The following is a 12,820-nucleotide window of genomic DNA, read 5'->3' on the forward strand; positions in this document are numbered from 1 at the left end:
ATCCAGAAACAAAAAAGAGAAATTGCTGGAGAAGCTCAGCAGGCCTGGCAGCATCTGTGGAGAGAAATCGGAGTTAACATTTTGGATCGAGTGACCCTTCCTCAGAATGAATCGTTATCCACTCCTTTGTCTGTCTAACGGTTCTTCTCTCTCTTTAGGATCTATCCCCTCCTCCCACCCTACCTTCTGCACAAAAACCAACCTCTTCCAAGCTACCATCAGTTCTGAGGAAGGGTCATTGGACCCAAAACATTAACTCTGTTTCTCTCTCCACAGATGCCGCCAGACCTGCTGAACTTTTTCCAGCAATTTCTGTTTTTTGTTTCTGATCTCCAACATCCACATTTCTTTTGATTTTTTTAAATTGTAAAGCTTTCCTCTGTCCAGATTCCTGGGATGGTGGGTGGCTGGGGCAGTTAAAATCATTGGGGTTTTAGTCCCAATCCTGCCACTCTCTGTATTAACTGGCCATTCTCTGTATTAACTGGCTACCGTCCTTGATGACAGTCTGGGTCTTGGCCTGACTCTGCAAGTGATTATGACCCTCTGTCCAGCTGAAGATTGCTGGAAGACCCTGGGCCAGAGGAAAGGAAGCAGTTCTCCTGTCAATTTCTTTCCAGGGGAGCCAGTGGAAGAGGGGAGCACCACACCTAACAAACCTGGGCCTCCATTGACCATGACCCTCCCCCCCAGCCCCACCATAATTCCGCTCTCCACACCCTGCCACCATCAGCCTCCTAGGAGAAAGTGAGGATTGCAGATGCTGAAGAGTCAGAGTCAAAAAGGTGTGGTGCTCAAAAAGCACAACAGGTCAGGCAGTATCCAAGCAGAAGGACAGCTGACGTTTTGGGCATAAGCCCTTCATCAGGAACCATCAGCCTCCTCCCATCTTCATAGGCCTAGTGATTAACATTGCCCTGACTCTCACTGCCAGTGAACGAAAAACAATCCAGCACAGGAACAGGCCCTTCAGCCCTCCAAGCCTGCGCTGACACATTTTGCCCTTGCACACTATAACTGTCTTCACTCCATATCACTCACTCCCTTCCTATTCATGTATTCATCCAGGTGCTTCTTGAATGTTGCTGTTGTGTCTGCTTCCACCACCTCCTCCGGCAGCACGTCCCAGGCACTCCCCACCCTGTGTGTGAAAAACTTGCCTCTCATATCTCTTTTAAACTTACCCCCGCTCCCCCCCCACCTCCACTTCCCATGCCTTGAACCCATGTTCCCTAATAACTTACCCCTCCACCCTGGGAAAAAGCCTTCTATTTCCACTCCATCCATGCCATTCACAGTCTTATAAGCTTCTATTAGGTCACCCCTCAACCTCCTGTGTTCCAGTGAAAACAAACCCAGTCTATCCAACCTTTCTTCATAGTTAAATCCCCCATAGCAGGCAACATCCTGGTAAACCTTTTCTGTACCCTCTCCAAAGCATCCATATCCTTCTGGTGGTGTGGTGACCAGAACTGTAGACAGTAGACCAAATGTGGCCTAACTGAAGTTCTATAAAGCTGCAGCATAACTTATCTAACCTTATACTCGATGCCCCTTCCAATGAAGGCAAGCATGGCATAGGCCTTTTTTGCTACTTTATCTACCCGCACTGCCACGTTCAGTGATCTGTGGATTTACACACATTGATGCTGGGGTTTGGGCTGGGAGCTGGCCTGATTTGGTGATCCATATTACTCTGTCCACCAGTGAACCCTTACTGGTTAAAGGTAGAGTTTTCACCTGTAACTTGATAGCGTTCAAGATATACTGTTCCAGAGTCCTTCAGGTTTGGAGAAGTGCTCTTTTAATGGCACACTAACAAATTGCTAGGTGAACAGGTTAATGAATTTAATTATTTAGTGAGAGAACTTTGGAAAAACAACTTGCAGGATCGCCATTCAATGAGTGAATGACTTATTCTTCTTTGGTTTAAAGTTGTTGAACATTTGTTTGATAGCCAGGATGCAGAGTAGATGTACCGTTTCATACACAATTATACCAGAATGGCCGTGGTATGTGTCTGGACTCTGTGGCAACTTATCCAAGGATGTTGAGAACTGGAGTTATGGATAGGGATGGGAGAAGCTGTAATATTTTGTTCCCTGAGCAATGTGGCTGACCAGAAATCTCTCCCATTCTCTCTGCCTGGCCTGGTCAAGGATATTGGAAGGATTTGCAGGTTAATACACAACCAGCCCACCCACATTACAAACACACCTTCTTTGGCCAATCAGGTACTTGGATTGGGGATTGAACCATGGAGCTTCAGGGCTTTTCATCAGACCACATACAGCCTCCCAAAGCATCAGTCACTCTTTATTAAACAGAGATGCTTTCCCTTATGACTACATGGTGAGGGCAGTTCAAGCGATCAAGCCAAGGGCTCTGAAATGACACTGTTGGTAAGCACATCAGCATTTTATACGCTGTTTCCACTTTCCTTTGTCTGTTTCTCTCAGCTTAGAGGATGCATTAGACATGACCTGGAGATATTCGGACAAAGATGGTTAGTTCTTTCCACTCATCACTCATGATACCATCAATGGTGAGATATTAGATACAACTGGGGGTCTTGGGGTTTGTCAGAACCTACCCTTTTCATGGCCCTGAGCAAACTGAGGGGAGATAGTAGTCCAATAGGAGTGTCCCTAAACTGATAACTCAGAGGCCCAGCTAACGCTCCAGGGTTCAAATCCCACCACAGCAGCTGTTGGAATTGAGATTTTGATCAATAAATCTGGAATTCCAACAGGTAATCTCAGCAATGCGGGCCATGAAACTACCATTGATCATCATAAACATGCATCTTGTTCATCAATGTCCTTTAGGGAAGGGAAGCTGTCATCCTGATACAGTCGGGCCTGTGTGTGACTCCAGACCCATAATGATGCATTTGCCCTCTGAAATGGTGGAGTAAGCCACACAGTCCCAGGCCAACAAATGCTGGGCTTGCCAGTGATGCCCACATCCCATGGAAGAATATTTTAACAAGAGACTTGTCAAATCACAGGCCTGGGGAGGTTCATGTGGTGTGTACTTTCATACGTCATCCTGGTTATACGTCTCTTCAGGTCAGGCACTATTGCAAATATTTTCCATTCTATGTGAATGCTTGGGTGCACTTACAGTTTGTGATGGTCCTGGATTGAATGCATTTACAGTCTGTGATGGTCCTGGAGCGATGTTTGTGTTTGGTCTAAGCTCATCTGTGTCATACCCAACATCATACAATGATCATATTCCAAACAGGAAATGGGTTGCTCAGCGGTTAGTACTGCTGCCTCACACCCCCAGGGACCTGGGTTCAATTCCCGCCTCGGGCAACTGTCTGTGTGGAGTTTGTACATTCTCCCCGTGTCTGCATGGATTTCCTCCCACAGTCCAAAAGATGTGCAGGTTAGGTGAATTGGCGTTGCTAAGTTGCCCATAGTGTTAGGTGGATTAGCTGGGGGTAAATGTAGGGGAATGGGTCTGGGTGGGTTGCTCTTTGGATGTTCAGTGTGGACTAGTTGGTCCAAAGGACCTGTTTCCAAACTGTAGGGAATCTAATCTAATCAAAAGGAGAAATATAAAGCATTGATGTAGAGAGTAGCAAAATCATTATGGGCTTCTCCCCCTGTCTTCTTCTCTTAACCATCTTGAAAGAATTTTATATGGACAGCCTCAGGAATTAGAAATATCCTTCATTAATGTGTTTGTAATGACACTACACACAACAACCAGAATGTTTCTCAGACGAGTATCAGAATGGAGGAGGTTAAGGAAATTCAGCATGTCCATAAGGACCCTCAGCAACATGTGTAGACGAACTATAGAAAGCGTTCTGTCTGTATCCATTGTGGCTTGGTACAGAAACTGCCCAAGACTGTAGGAAATGACACATGTTTGTGTGTGTGTGTGTGTGTGTGTGTGTGATAATTGATTGCAAGGTAGCTTTTGGGTTAACGAGTTCCTCTTGCTCAGGCTGGATGTTGATGATGTACCGAGCCAGACAGAAAGCCAAGCTTTGTGCTGTTAAATGTGAGCATATGAAATAACACTATGGCAACTGAAAGTCTTGACTATCGGTTACATTACAGGATTTACTTTCTGTTTCCAGGGTGCAGGTCGAATTCTATGTGAATGAGAACACCTTCAAAGAACGACTCAAGCTCTTCTTCATTAAAAACCAAAGATCAAGTAAGTGAAATGGTTAGGATTACTGTAAAGACAAATCCTACTACACTTCGCACACTTGCAAAGAGCTGCATTTATGTAGTGTCTTAACACGTCTCTGAAAAAACATCTTGAAGGACTTGGCATCCAATTAAATATGTTGCTGTAGCGATTGAAAAACGTCACTGCCATTTTGTACACAAACCACACATACAGCAATGTGCATATCAACATCTGCAGCCATTATGAGCAATAAATGTGTTCACTTATAGAGTCATACAGTCATACAACATGGAAACAGACACTTGGGTCCAACCAGTCCATGCCAAACATAATCCCAAACTGTTATGAAGGTGTAAGGGGTACTGTACCTTTAGGATGTTGAAAGCTAGCTAGGGCTTAGAGAGGCACAGAGAGTCCAGAACAATGTAACAATGTAATGCTTGGTCAGAACACCAAGCACTGGCCAATCGGTTTAAATTATGCCCCAAAGTACCAAACTCCAATCAAGTTTGAGTTTAGTATTTTGGCAATATTAACACCAATGAAGCAGGTGGGGGAGAACTGCCAAGCCACCAATGTCTGCAGACTGCCTGTAGAATACCTCTCTTAAAGGCACCTTTATCTATTAATGAACTGTAAAACAGAAATCCCTAAGAGGAGGGAAGGAAACAGAGGGCAATACAAAGAGATGATTCAACAGCTGGCTGGTTTTGAAATTCAAATTTTTTGGAAAATCTTAATCGGGGGATTTATTGGACTAGAATTGTAGAGGGGAAGGTAGAAGATAAGCTAGAGAAAGGAGTTGTAAATACAGAGGAACCTCGATTATCCTAATACTAATTATCCAAAAAACGGATTATCTGGAGGAGATCTCCAGGTCTTGATGGAAACATTACATAAAGGCCGTGTTTCCAACAGTGACCACCTAAACACCCCTTCCCCACATAATGTCTCCAACAGGACTTACTCCTGTTGTTGGAGTCCAGTCCGGCTGTCCCAGAGAGGGGATGGGCAGGAGGGCGGTATTGGACAGGTGCGGGGGCAGTTGGTGTTGCATGGGGTTTGGGGTGGCGGGGGCAGTGCTGGGGATGGGGACGGTGTTGGGGGGTGGGGGCGGTGTTGGGGGGCAGGGTCATTGTTGTACGGGGTTTGGGGGTACGGGGGGATGGTGTTGGGGGGTGGGGGCGGTGTTATCCTCTTGTGTAGGTCCCCTCCCAAGAACTAAAAGTGGGAACCAGTACTTGTTAACCATAATGGATGTGTCTCCCAGATTTCCGGAGGCAATTCCGTGACGGAGTATCAAGGCAAAAAGATGGTGAAGGAGTTAGTAACTTTCTTCACATGGTATACGTTACCCAGAGAGATTCAATTGGACCAAGGGTCAAATTTTACAGCGAGGCTGTTTGAGGAGGTTATGGGTAGCTTAGGTATATAGCACTTTTAATCCAGTGCATATTATCCTGAATCCCAGGGAACTCAAGAAAGGTGGTATCAGACCTTGAAGACCATATTGAGCACATACTGTCAGGTATCCCATTTGTATTGTTGGACATTAGAGATGCCCCAAATGAATCTACTCAATGTACTCCCTTTCAGTTAATAATCAAGCATGAAGTGAGAGGCCCTTTGAAATTAATTAAAGAAACATTGACAGGACCAACGTCGGAGATCTCACACTTAGACTATGAATCAGAGGTGAGGGAGAGATTAAATCGAGTAGGTGGGTTAGCTAAACAGTACCTAAAGAAGGCACAGTGTAGAATGAAGCAGGTGGCAGATAAAAGCTCTGAGACTCTGGGGTTTTCCCGAGGGGATAATGTGTTAGTACTGTTACCAGTGATAGGAGATCCCTTCAAAGCCAGGTTTAGTGGTCCCTATCACATCATGAAGAAGTTGAGTCAGGTGAACTATCTAGTAAAGATGCCTTATGGTAAAAAAAGGTATCAGGTATGTCATGTGAATATGTTGAAACTATATTATACTAGATAGAAAGAACTGGAGAAACAGGTTGTTAGTTACTGTCCTGCAGAATGAGTAATCAAATCCAGATTATGTGGATTTTGATATGCCTTAAAATAGGTTAAAAAATGAAGTTGTCCTTGAGGGGTGGGATAGGTTAGTAAGCTATCTGTCTCTTGAGCATAGAATGCAGTTTAAAGATTTGTTACTGTAGTATAAGGAGTATGTAAGAATCGGATGGGGAGGATGAATGCTATTGTCCATGAAGTAGACAATACCGCTCTGATAAAACAACACTCCTATCGGCTTAATCCTCTCAAAGCCAGACAGTCCAGAAGGAGTTGGAGGCCATGCTCGACGAGGACATCATTGAACCAAACCAGAGCAAGTGGAGTTTGCCAATCGTCTTAGTTTCCAAACCAGATGGGACTCAACAATTCTGCACAGATTATTGTAACGTCATTGCCATTACAAAATTGGACTCATATCCAATTCCTAGATTGGAGGACTGTATCCAGAAAGTCGGACAAGCCAGTTCCATCACCAAGTTGGACTTATTGCGTGGTTACTAGCAGGTACCTTTATCAGAGATGGTGAAAGAAATGTCTGCATTTGTAACCCCAAATGGGCTATTTCAATTTAAAGTGATGCCCTTTGGAATGAAGAATGTATCTGCCACATTCCAAAGACTCATGAACAGAGTTGTGGCTGGGTTAACAAACCGTGCAGCCTATTTGGATGATGTAGAGATCTTTAGTAAGTCCTGGAAAGATCACATGGTATAGTTGGCAGAGCTCTTTGAACAACTACAAGAAGCAAAACTGGTGATAAACTTAAATAAAATTGAATTTGCGAAAGCAGAGGTGACATTCTTGAGACATAACATCGGTCATGGAAGGTTGACCCCACGGAACGCAAAGACGAAGGCCATTGAGGAATTTCCTTGTCCAACCTTGAAGAAAGAAGTCCTTTAATTCTTAGGACTCAGCGGATTCTATCGGAATTTTGTTCCAATCTTCAGTGGTGTAATGGCACCGTTAACTGATTTGCTGAAGAAGAACACAAAGTTTCCGTGGACAGAACCGTGTCAGTTCTCATCCAACCATTTGAAAGCCATATTAATCACCAAACCAGTTTTGGCTGCACCAAACTTTTCAAAACCTTTTAAAGTCACCATCGATGCTAGTGACATAGGAGTTGGAGCTGTACTCCTACTGGAAGATGTAGATGGTATTGAGCTGCCAGTTGGTTACTTTTCGAAGAAACTCAGCATCCACCAGAGAAAATACTCCACGATCGAAAAGGAACCAATGAGTTTGGTACTGGCCTTACAACATTTTAATGTGTATGTCACAAACAATGTGTCGGACACAATTGTTTACACAGACCACAATCCTCCTACATTCTAAGAACGCTTTAAAGACAAGAATATGAGACTATTTCATTGGAGTCTTATGTTACAGACTTTTAATTTAAAAGTTGTACAAGTTGCAGGTCGTAAGAATGTAATTGCAGATGCATTATCATGGATTTAATTGTTCAAGTTTAGATAAGATACATTTATCCAATGTCTTCTATAATATATATATGAGAGAGAGAGAGAGAGAGAGGAAGATGTTAAGGTGAACTTAGATTAAAGTTATCTTTATATTAGGGTAATGTGTTTAAAGAATAGAAAAAAATGAAGCCATCTTTTCATTATGATGGTTTGTTTTTTTCTTAAGCAGGGAGGTATTATGAAGGTGTAAGGGGTGCTATACCTTGAAGAGAGTTGAAAGCTAGTAAGAACTTAGAGAGACACAGAGAGTCCAGGACAAGGTAACATTATAATGCTTGGTCAGAACAGCTAGCACTGGCTGGATTGCTATGAAAAAAAACTGAATCAAATTTGGCCAATCAATTTAAATTATGTCCCAAATTACCAAACTCCAATCAAGTTGGAATTTAGTATTTTGACAATATCAACACCAATGGAATGATCCGATGCTTTGGGGTATAAAACCAAAACAAAATTGAACAGGTGGGGGAGAACTGCCAAGCCACCAACATCTGCAGACTGCCTATAAAGTACCTCTCTTAAAGGTACCTTTATCTAACAATGACCTGTAAAACAGAAATCCCTAAGAAGAAGAAAAGAAAACAAAGGGCGATACAAAGAGAAGATTCGACAGCTATCTGGTTCGGAAATTTGAATTTTTTTGGAAAACTTTAATCATTGTTTTTATTGGCCTACTATTGTAAAAGGGAAGGTAAAAGATAGTTTAGAGAAAGGAGTTGTCAATAGTTGTTAGTTAATATTCTATATTAGACTTAAAGAATAAAGGTCTTAAAATTTTTGTACTTTAAATGGTGACTTTTGGACTCTCGAATTTTAACAGATCACTGCACGGGGTGAATCTTTTTGGTGGGTCTGGTTTAAATTAGCAGAGAGGTTTGCCCCATGTTGTAACACAGACTGAACTGGTCCTGCCTGCCTGCTCCTGGCCCATATCCCTCCAAACCTTTTCTATTCATGTACTTATCCAAACATCTTTTAAATGTTGCAATTGTACTAGTATCCACCACTTCCTCAGGAAGTTCATTCCACATGTGAAGGACCCTCTGTGTAAAACATTTGTGCCCATGCCTTTTTAAAATCTCTCTCCTCTAACCTTAAAAATGTGCCCCCGGTCTTGAAATTCCCTCATCCTAGGGAAAAGATATGTACCATTAACTCTATCCATACTTGTCATTATTTTGTAAACATCTATCAGGTCACCTCTCAACCTCCTACACTCCAGTGGAAAAAGTCCCAGCCTATCCAACCCTTCTTTATAACTCAAACCTTCCAAACCTGGCAACATCCTGATCAATCATTTCTGAGCCCTCTCCAGCTTAATAGAATCCTTCCTATAACCGGGAAACCAGAACTGGACACAATATTCCAAAAGAAGCCTCACCAATGTCGTGTACAACCTCAACATGAAATCCCAACTCCTATACTCAAAGGACTGAGCAATGAAGACAACGTGCCAAATGCATTTTTAACTACCCTGTCTATATGTGATGCAAACTTGAAAGAATTATCTACCTGCACCACTAGGCCTCTCTGTTCTACAACATCACCCAAAGCACTGCCATTAATAGTGTAAGCCCTAACCTTGTTTTTATCCAGGTTGAACTCCATCTGCCATTTTTTAGCTCATTGACCCATTTGAAACAGTTTGTGGAGCCTTTAAGTCATTTTGCAATTTCCCAATGGTCCCTTGATTGTATGGGACTTTTCCTGTTGCACTCATCAGGACAGATGCAAGAATGCCAAATTTCAAAGGGAGCAAAACATTTATAACAATCGTTCTTTCATGCATTCTGTATGGCAATGCAGTTGACTTGCCAACTAATCAGGTCAGGCAGCATCTGAGGAGCAGGAAAATCGACATTTTGGGCAAAAGCCCTTCATCAGGAATAGAGGCAAGAAGCCTGTAGAGTGGAGAGATAAACGGGGGGTGGGAGGGGGTGGGGCTGGGGCGAAGGTAGCAAAGAGTACAATAGGTGAATGGGGTTGGGAATGGAGGTGATAGGTCAGAGAGGAGGGTGGGGGAAGGTACCTTCCCCCACCCTCCTCTCTGACCTATAACCTCCAGCCCCACCCCCATTCACCTATTGTACTCTTTGCTACCTTCTCCCCTGCCCCCACCCCCCCCCCCCCATTTATCTCTCCACTCTGGAGGCTTCCTGCTTCTAATCCTGATGAAGGCCTTTTGCCAGAAACGTCGATTTTCCTGCTCCTCAGATGCTGCCTGACCTGCTGTGCTTTTCCAGCACCACTCTGATCTAAACTCTGGTTTCCAGCATCTGCAGTCCTCACTTTTGCCTTGCCAACTAATCAGCCCACTTTCATCACGCAGTATAAAGCTGCCTTGGAAATTTGGCATTCTTGCATCTGTCCTGATGAGTGCAGGATGAAAAGCTTCAACGTGACTCATTGTTCACAGAAATATTTAATTTCCCAGTGCTCTCGCTCTGTCTGCAAGCTGTGCCCATTTAAATGAAAGGAAGAGCAAACATGTATTGATTTATGTTTCATTACATTGAACCTATTAATTTGTCAGGGCAGCAAAGAATTTTGTCACATCCTTTCCAGGGAAGTAGAAAATTTTTTTTTAAAATGCTGAACTTGCCAGATAAACAGCAGCCACATAAACAGAAATAAATGTGAGAAAAGGAAATCGAATTTGAAAGAGAGGAAGAGATGCAGATAGAAAATAATGAAATCCAGTAATTTTTAACTCGTAATCCCAACCCACTCACTCCATTGAATGAAGTACAGTAGTTGTTATTAAAATAAGGTACAGGTTGGACATGATGTGACATAATATGTGAGAGCCTGAATTTACTGTTGTCGAGAAGAATTACTGAGACTGGATTGAAAAGTGAGTATCGTCGTGGGTTATGTTTACATTTGACATTTCAGTAGGTGCTTTAATAATTTATTTATTTATGGCATGTGGGTGTTGCTGACAAGGTCAACACTGATGATCCATCTCTAATTGAGAAGGTGGCAGCGAGATGCCACAGTCTGCATAAATGATAGCTTTTTGTAGTGGTTTGATGCACTCATCTAACTAGACCACTTCATGTGGCAGCTAAGAGTCAACCACATGGTTTTATGTCTGGAGTCACACATAGGCCAGGGGTATGCCCAGCTGATTGCCACCTCTGAAGGAGAGGGACACACCGTCTGGATTTCCACCATCGTCTGGTGATTCTATGGTCATTGTGACTGATAATGACTAGCTTTTTAAAATATTATTCCAGATGGACTTTACTGAACTGTAGTTAAATAGCCCTGTTGCCCTTTTGGAGTTTGAAATTACATCTCTATATTTTTCATTTATATATTTGCATCACCAGTCCCAGGGACTTTCCTATAACCTCCTGTTACCTGTGCCATATGATGGTGGGAACCTAATATCAGGAATAGAGGAAGGGCTTTTGCCCGAAATGTCGATTCTCCTGCTCCTCAGATGCTGCCTGACCTGCTGTGCTTTTCCAGCACCACTCTGATCTAGACTCTGGTTTCCAGCATCTGCAGTCCTTGTTTTTACCGGAACCTAATATCAGTCTTTTAAACCTTGCATATGCAACATTTTTGTTCAAAATGAGGAACGAAAAGCAGAAAAGATAGCCAACAGAGTCATTACAGTCGTAAGATTTGAAAATTAAAGCTCTCGCAGCCTAACATATTTCATTCCAGGATAAGCCATCTGGTCGAATTCTGTCTGACGTGTTGCCTGAACTAGGCTGCAGTGTTGCTCCTGCGAGATTTTCAATTTGGACCTTTGCACATACCTCCCTCTGGTGGCTGATGTGTCTCTCAGCAACATAAAATCCACTTGGATTGGCGCTGTGCTTAATGTGTCAAGTTGACTCAAAATATGAGCTTGCTTTCTCTCACAGTTGCCTGACCCGCTGCAATCTCCAGCATTTGTTGTTTTCAGTACAGATTCCAGTATCTGCAGTAATTTGCTCCTACAATCTCAATCTTAGTTTGGCAAAACAAAATTCTGTTGAATGCCCAGATCCTGCTTTGCCTGTCTCACGTCCATCTGATCTGTGTTCAACATTTGTATCTCACATCGGGCAAATCTCTGTCCCTTGTCTGTCTGATACATCATCACCCTTTGCATGCTGTTCTGACATGGAGACTGACGGCCAAACCAAATCAGCCTTTTCACCTCAGTATTTGCAACCAGTAAAATTAAACCATCAAAGCCACCCCATTCGTCAATCCGATGGCTCCTAACTAGATTTTTAAATAGCCAATCCCAGACTTTGTGAATAATTAATTTCTAGACACTGCTTTTGTATTTCAAACAGGAGACTGAACCACTTATTAAATACACAGTGACTTTAGAAAAGAGAATGTTATATAACACTGTAAAAATTAATGTCTGCGCTTTAAAGCCAATTCACACAAAAGGTGGACAGACAGAGAGACACAGCTAAGGGATAATTAAAAGAAAGTGACAAGATTGGTTAGCTTACTGAATGGCTTTCATAATGTTCTGTTTTGCAGACTTTAAGGGGAGGGGTCAGTCCATGGCTGTTTTCCTGAAATGTTGATCAGGGTGACCTTCTCTGTTGATTGCAGCACGGTGGCTCAGTGGTTAGCACTGCTGCCTCACAGTGCCAGGGACCCGGGTTCAATTCCAGCCTCGGGTGTCTGTTTGTGTAGAGTTTGCACATTCTCCCTGTATCTGCCTAGGTTTCCTCCCGCAGTCCAAAGATGTGCAGGTTAGGTAGATTGCCACGCTAAGTTGCTGAGGGAAAATGAGCAGCTAGAGGCTAAACTAAAAAGCGGAATCAAAAAGGTGATCATCTCTGGAATGCTCCCTGAGTCTCAACAAATTGGCACAGGTCAACAAGCTTGAAGGGGTAAACACGAGGCTCAAAGATTAGTGTGTGAGAAATAGGTTTGAATTCATGGGACACCAGTGGGGACAAAGGAGTGAGCTGTTCTGATGGGATGGGCTCTACCTGAATCATTCTAGGATCAACGTCCTGGCGAATCACATAACTCGGGGTGTGGATGGGGCTTTGAACTTAACAGTGGGGGGAGAGAAGGTTCACTTGCGTGAAAAATTATGGAAAAAGTTAAAGTTGGAGAGGACTCAGCAAAGACTATTAAAGTTTCCAGAACAAGAATATGGAAAGGGTCAGG

The 12,820-nt window shown here is 43.1% G+C and overlaps 1 protein-coding gene across 9 annotated transcripts in view; it reads left to right on the plus strand.

Moving 5' to 3' along the window:
* kcnt1b (potassium sodium-activated channel subfamily T member 1b) overlaps positions 1–12,820 on the plus strand; it is a 412,195-nt gene that overhangs the window by 201,296 nt on the left and 198,079 nt on the right. For all 9 annotated transcript variants that reach the window (XM_072565807.1, XM_072565812.1, XM_072565806.1 and 6 more), the window contains one exon: positions 4,100–4,179. In XM_072565807.1, the coding sequence (XP_072421908.1) occupies positions 4,100–4,179 (80 nt within the window). The remainder of the gene's footprint in view (positions 1–4,099; positions 4,180–12,820) is intronic.

The sequence above is a fragment of the Chiloscyllium punctatum genome, chromosome 49 (assembly GCF_047496795.1).
Source record: "Chiloscyllium punctatum isolate Juve2018m chromosome 49, sChiPun1.3, whole genome shotgun sequence".
NCBI lineage: Eukaryota > Metazoa > Chordata > Chondrichthyes > Orectolobiformes > Hemiscylliidae > Chiloscyllium > Chiloscyllium punctatum.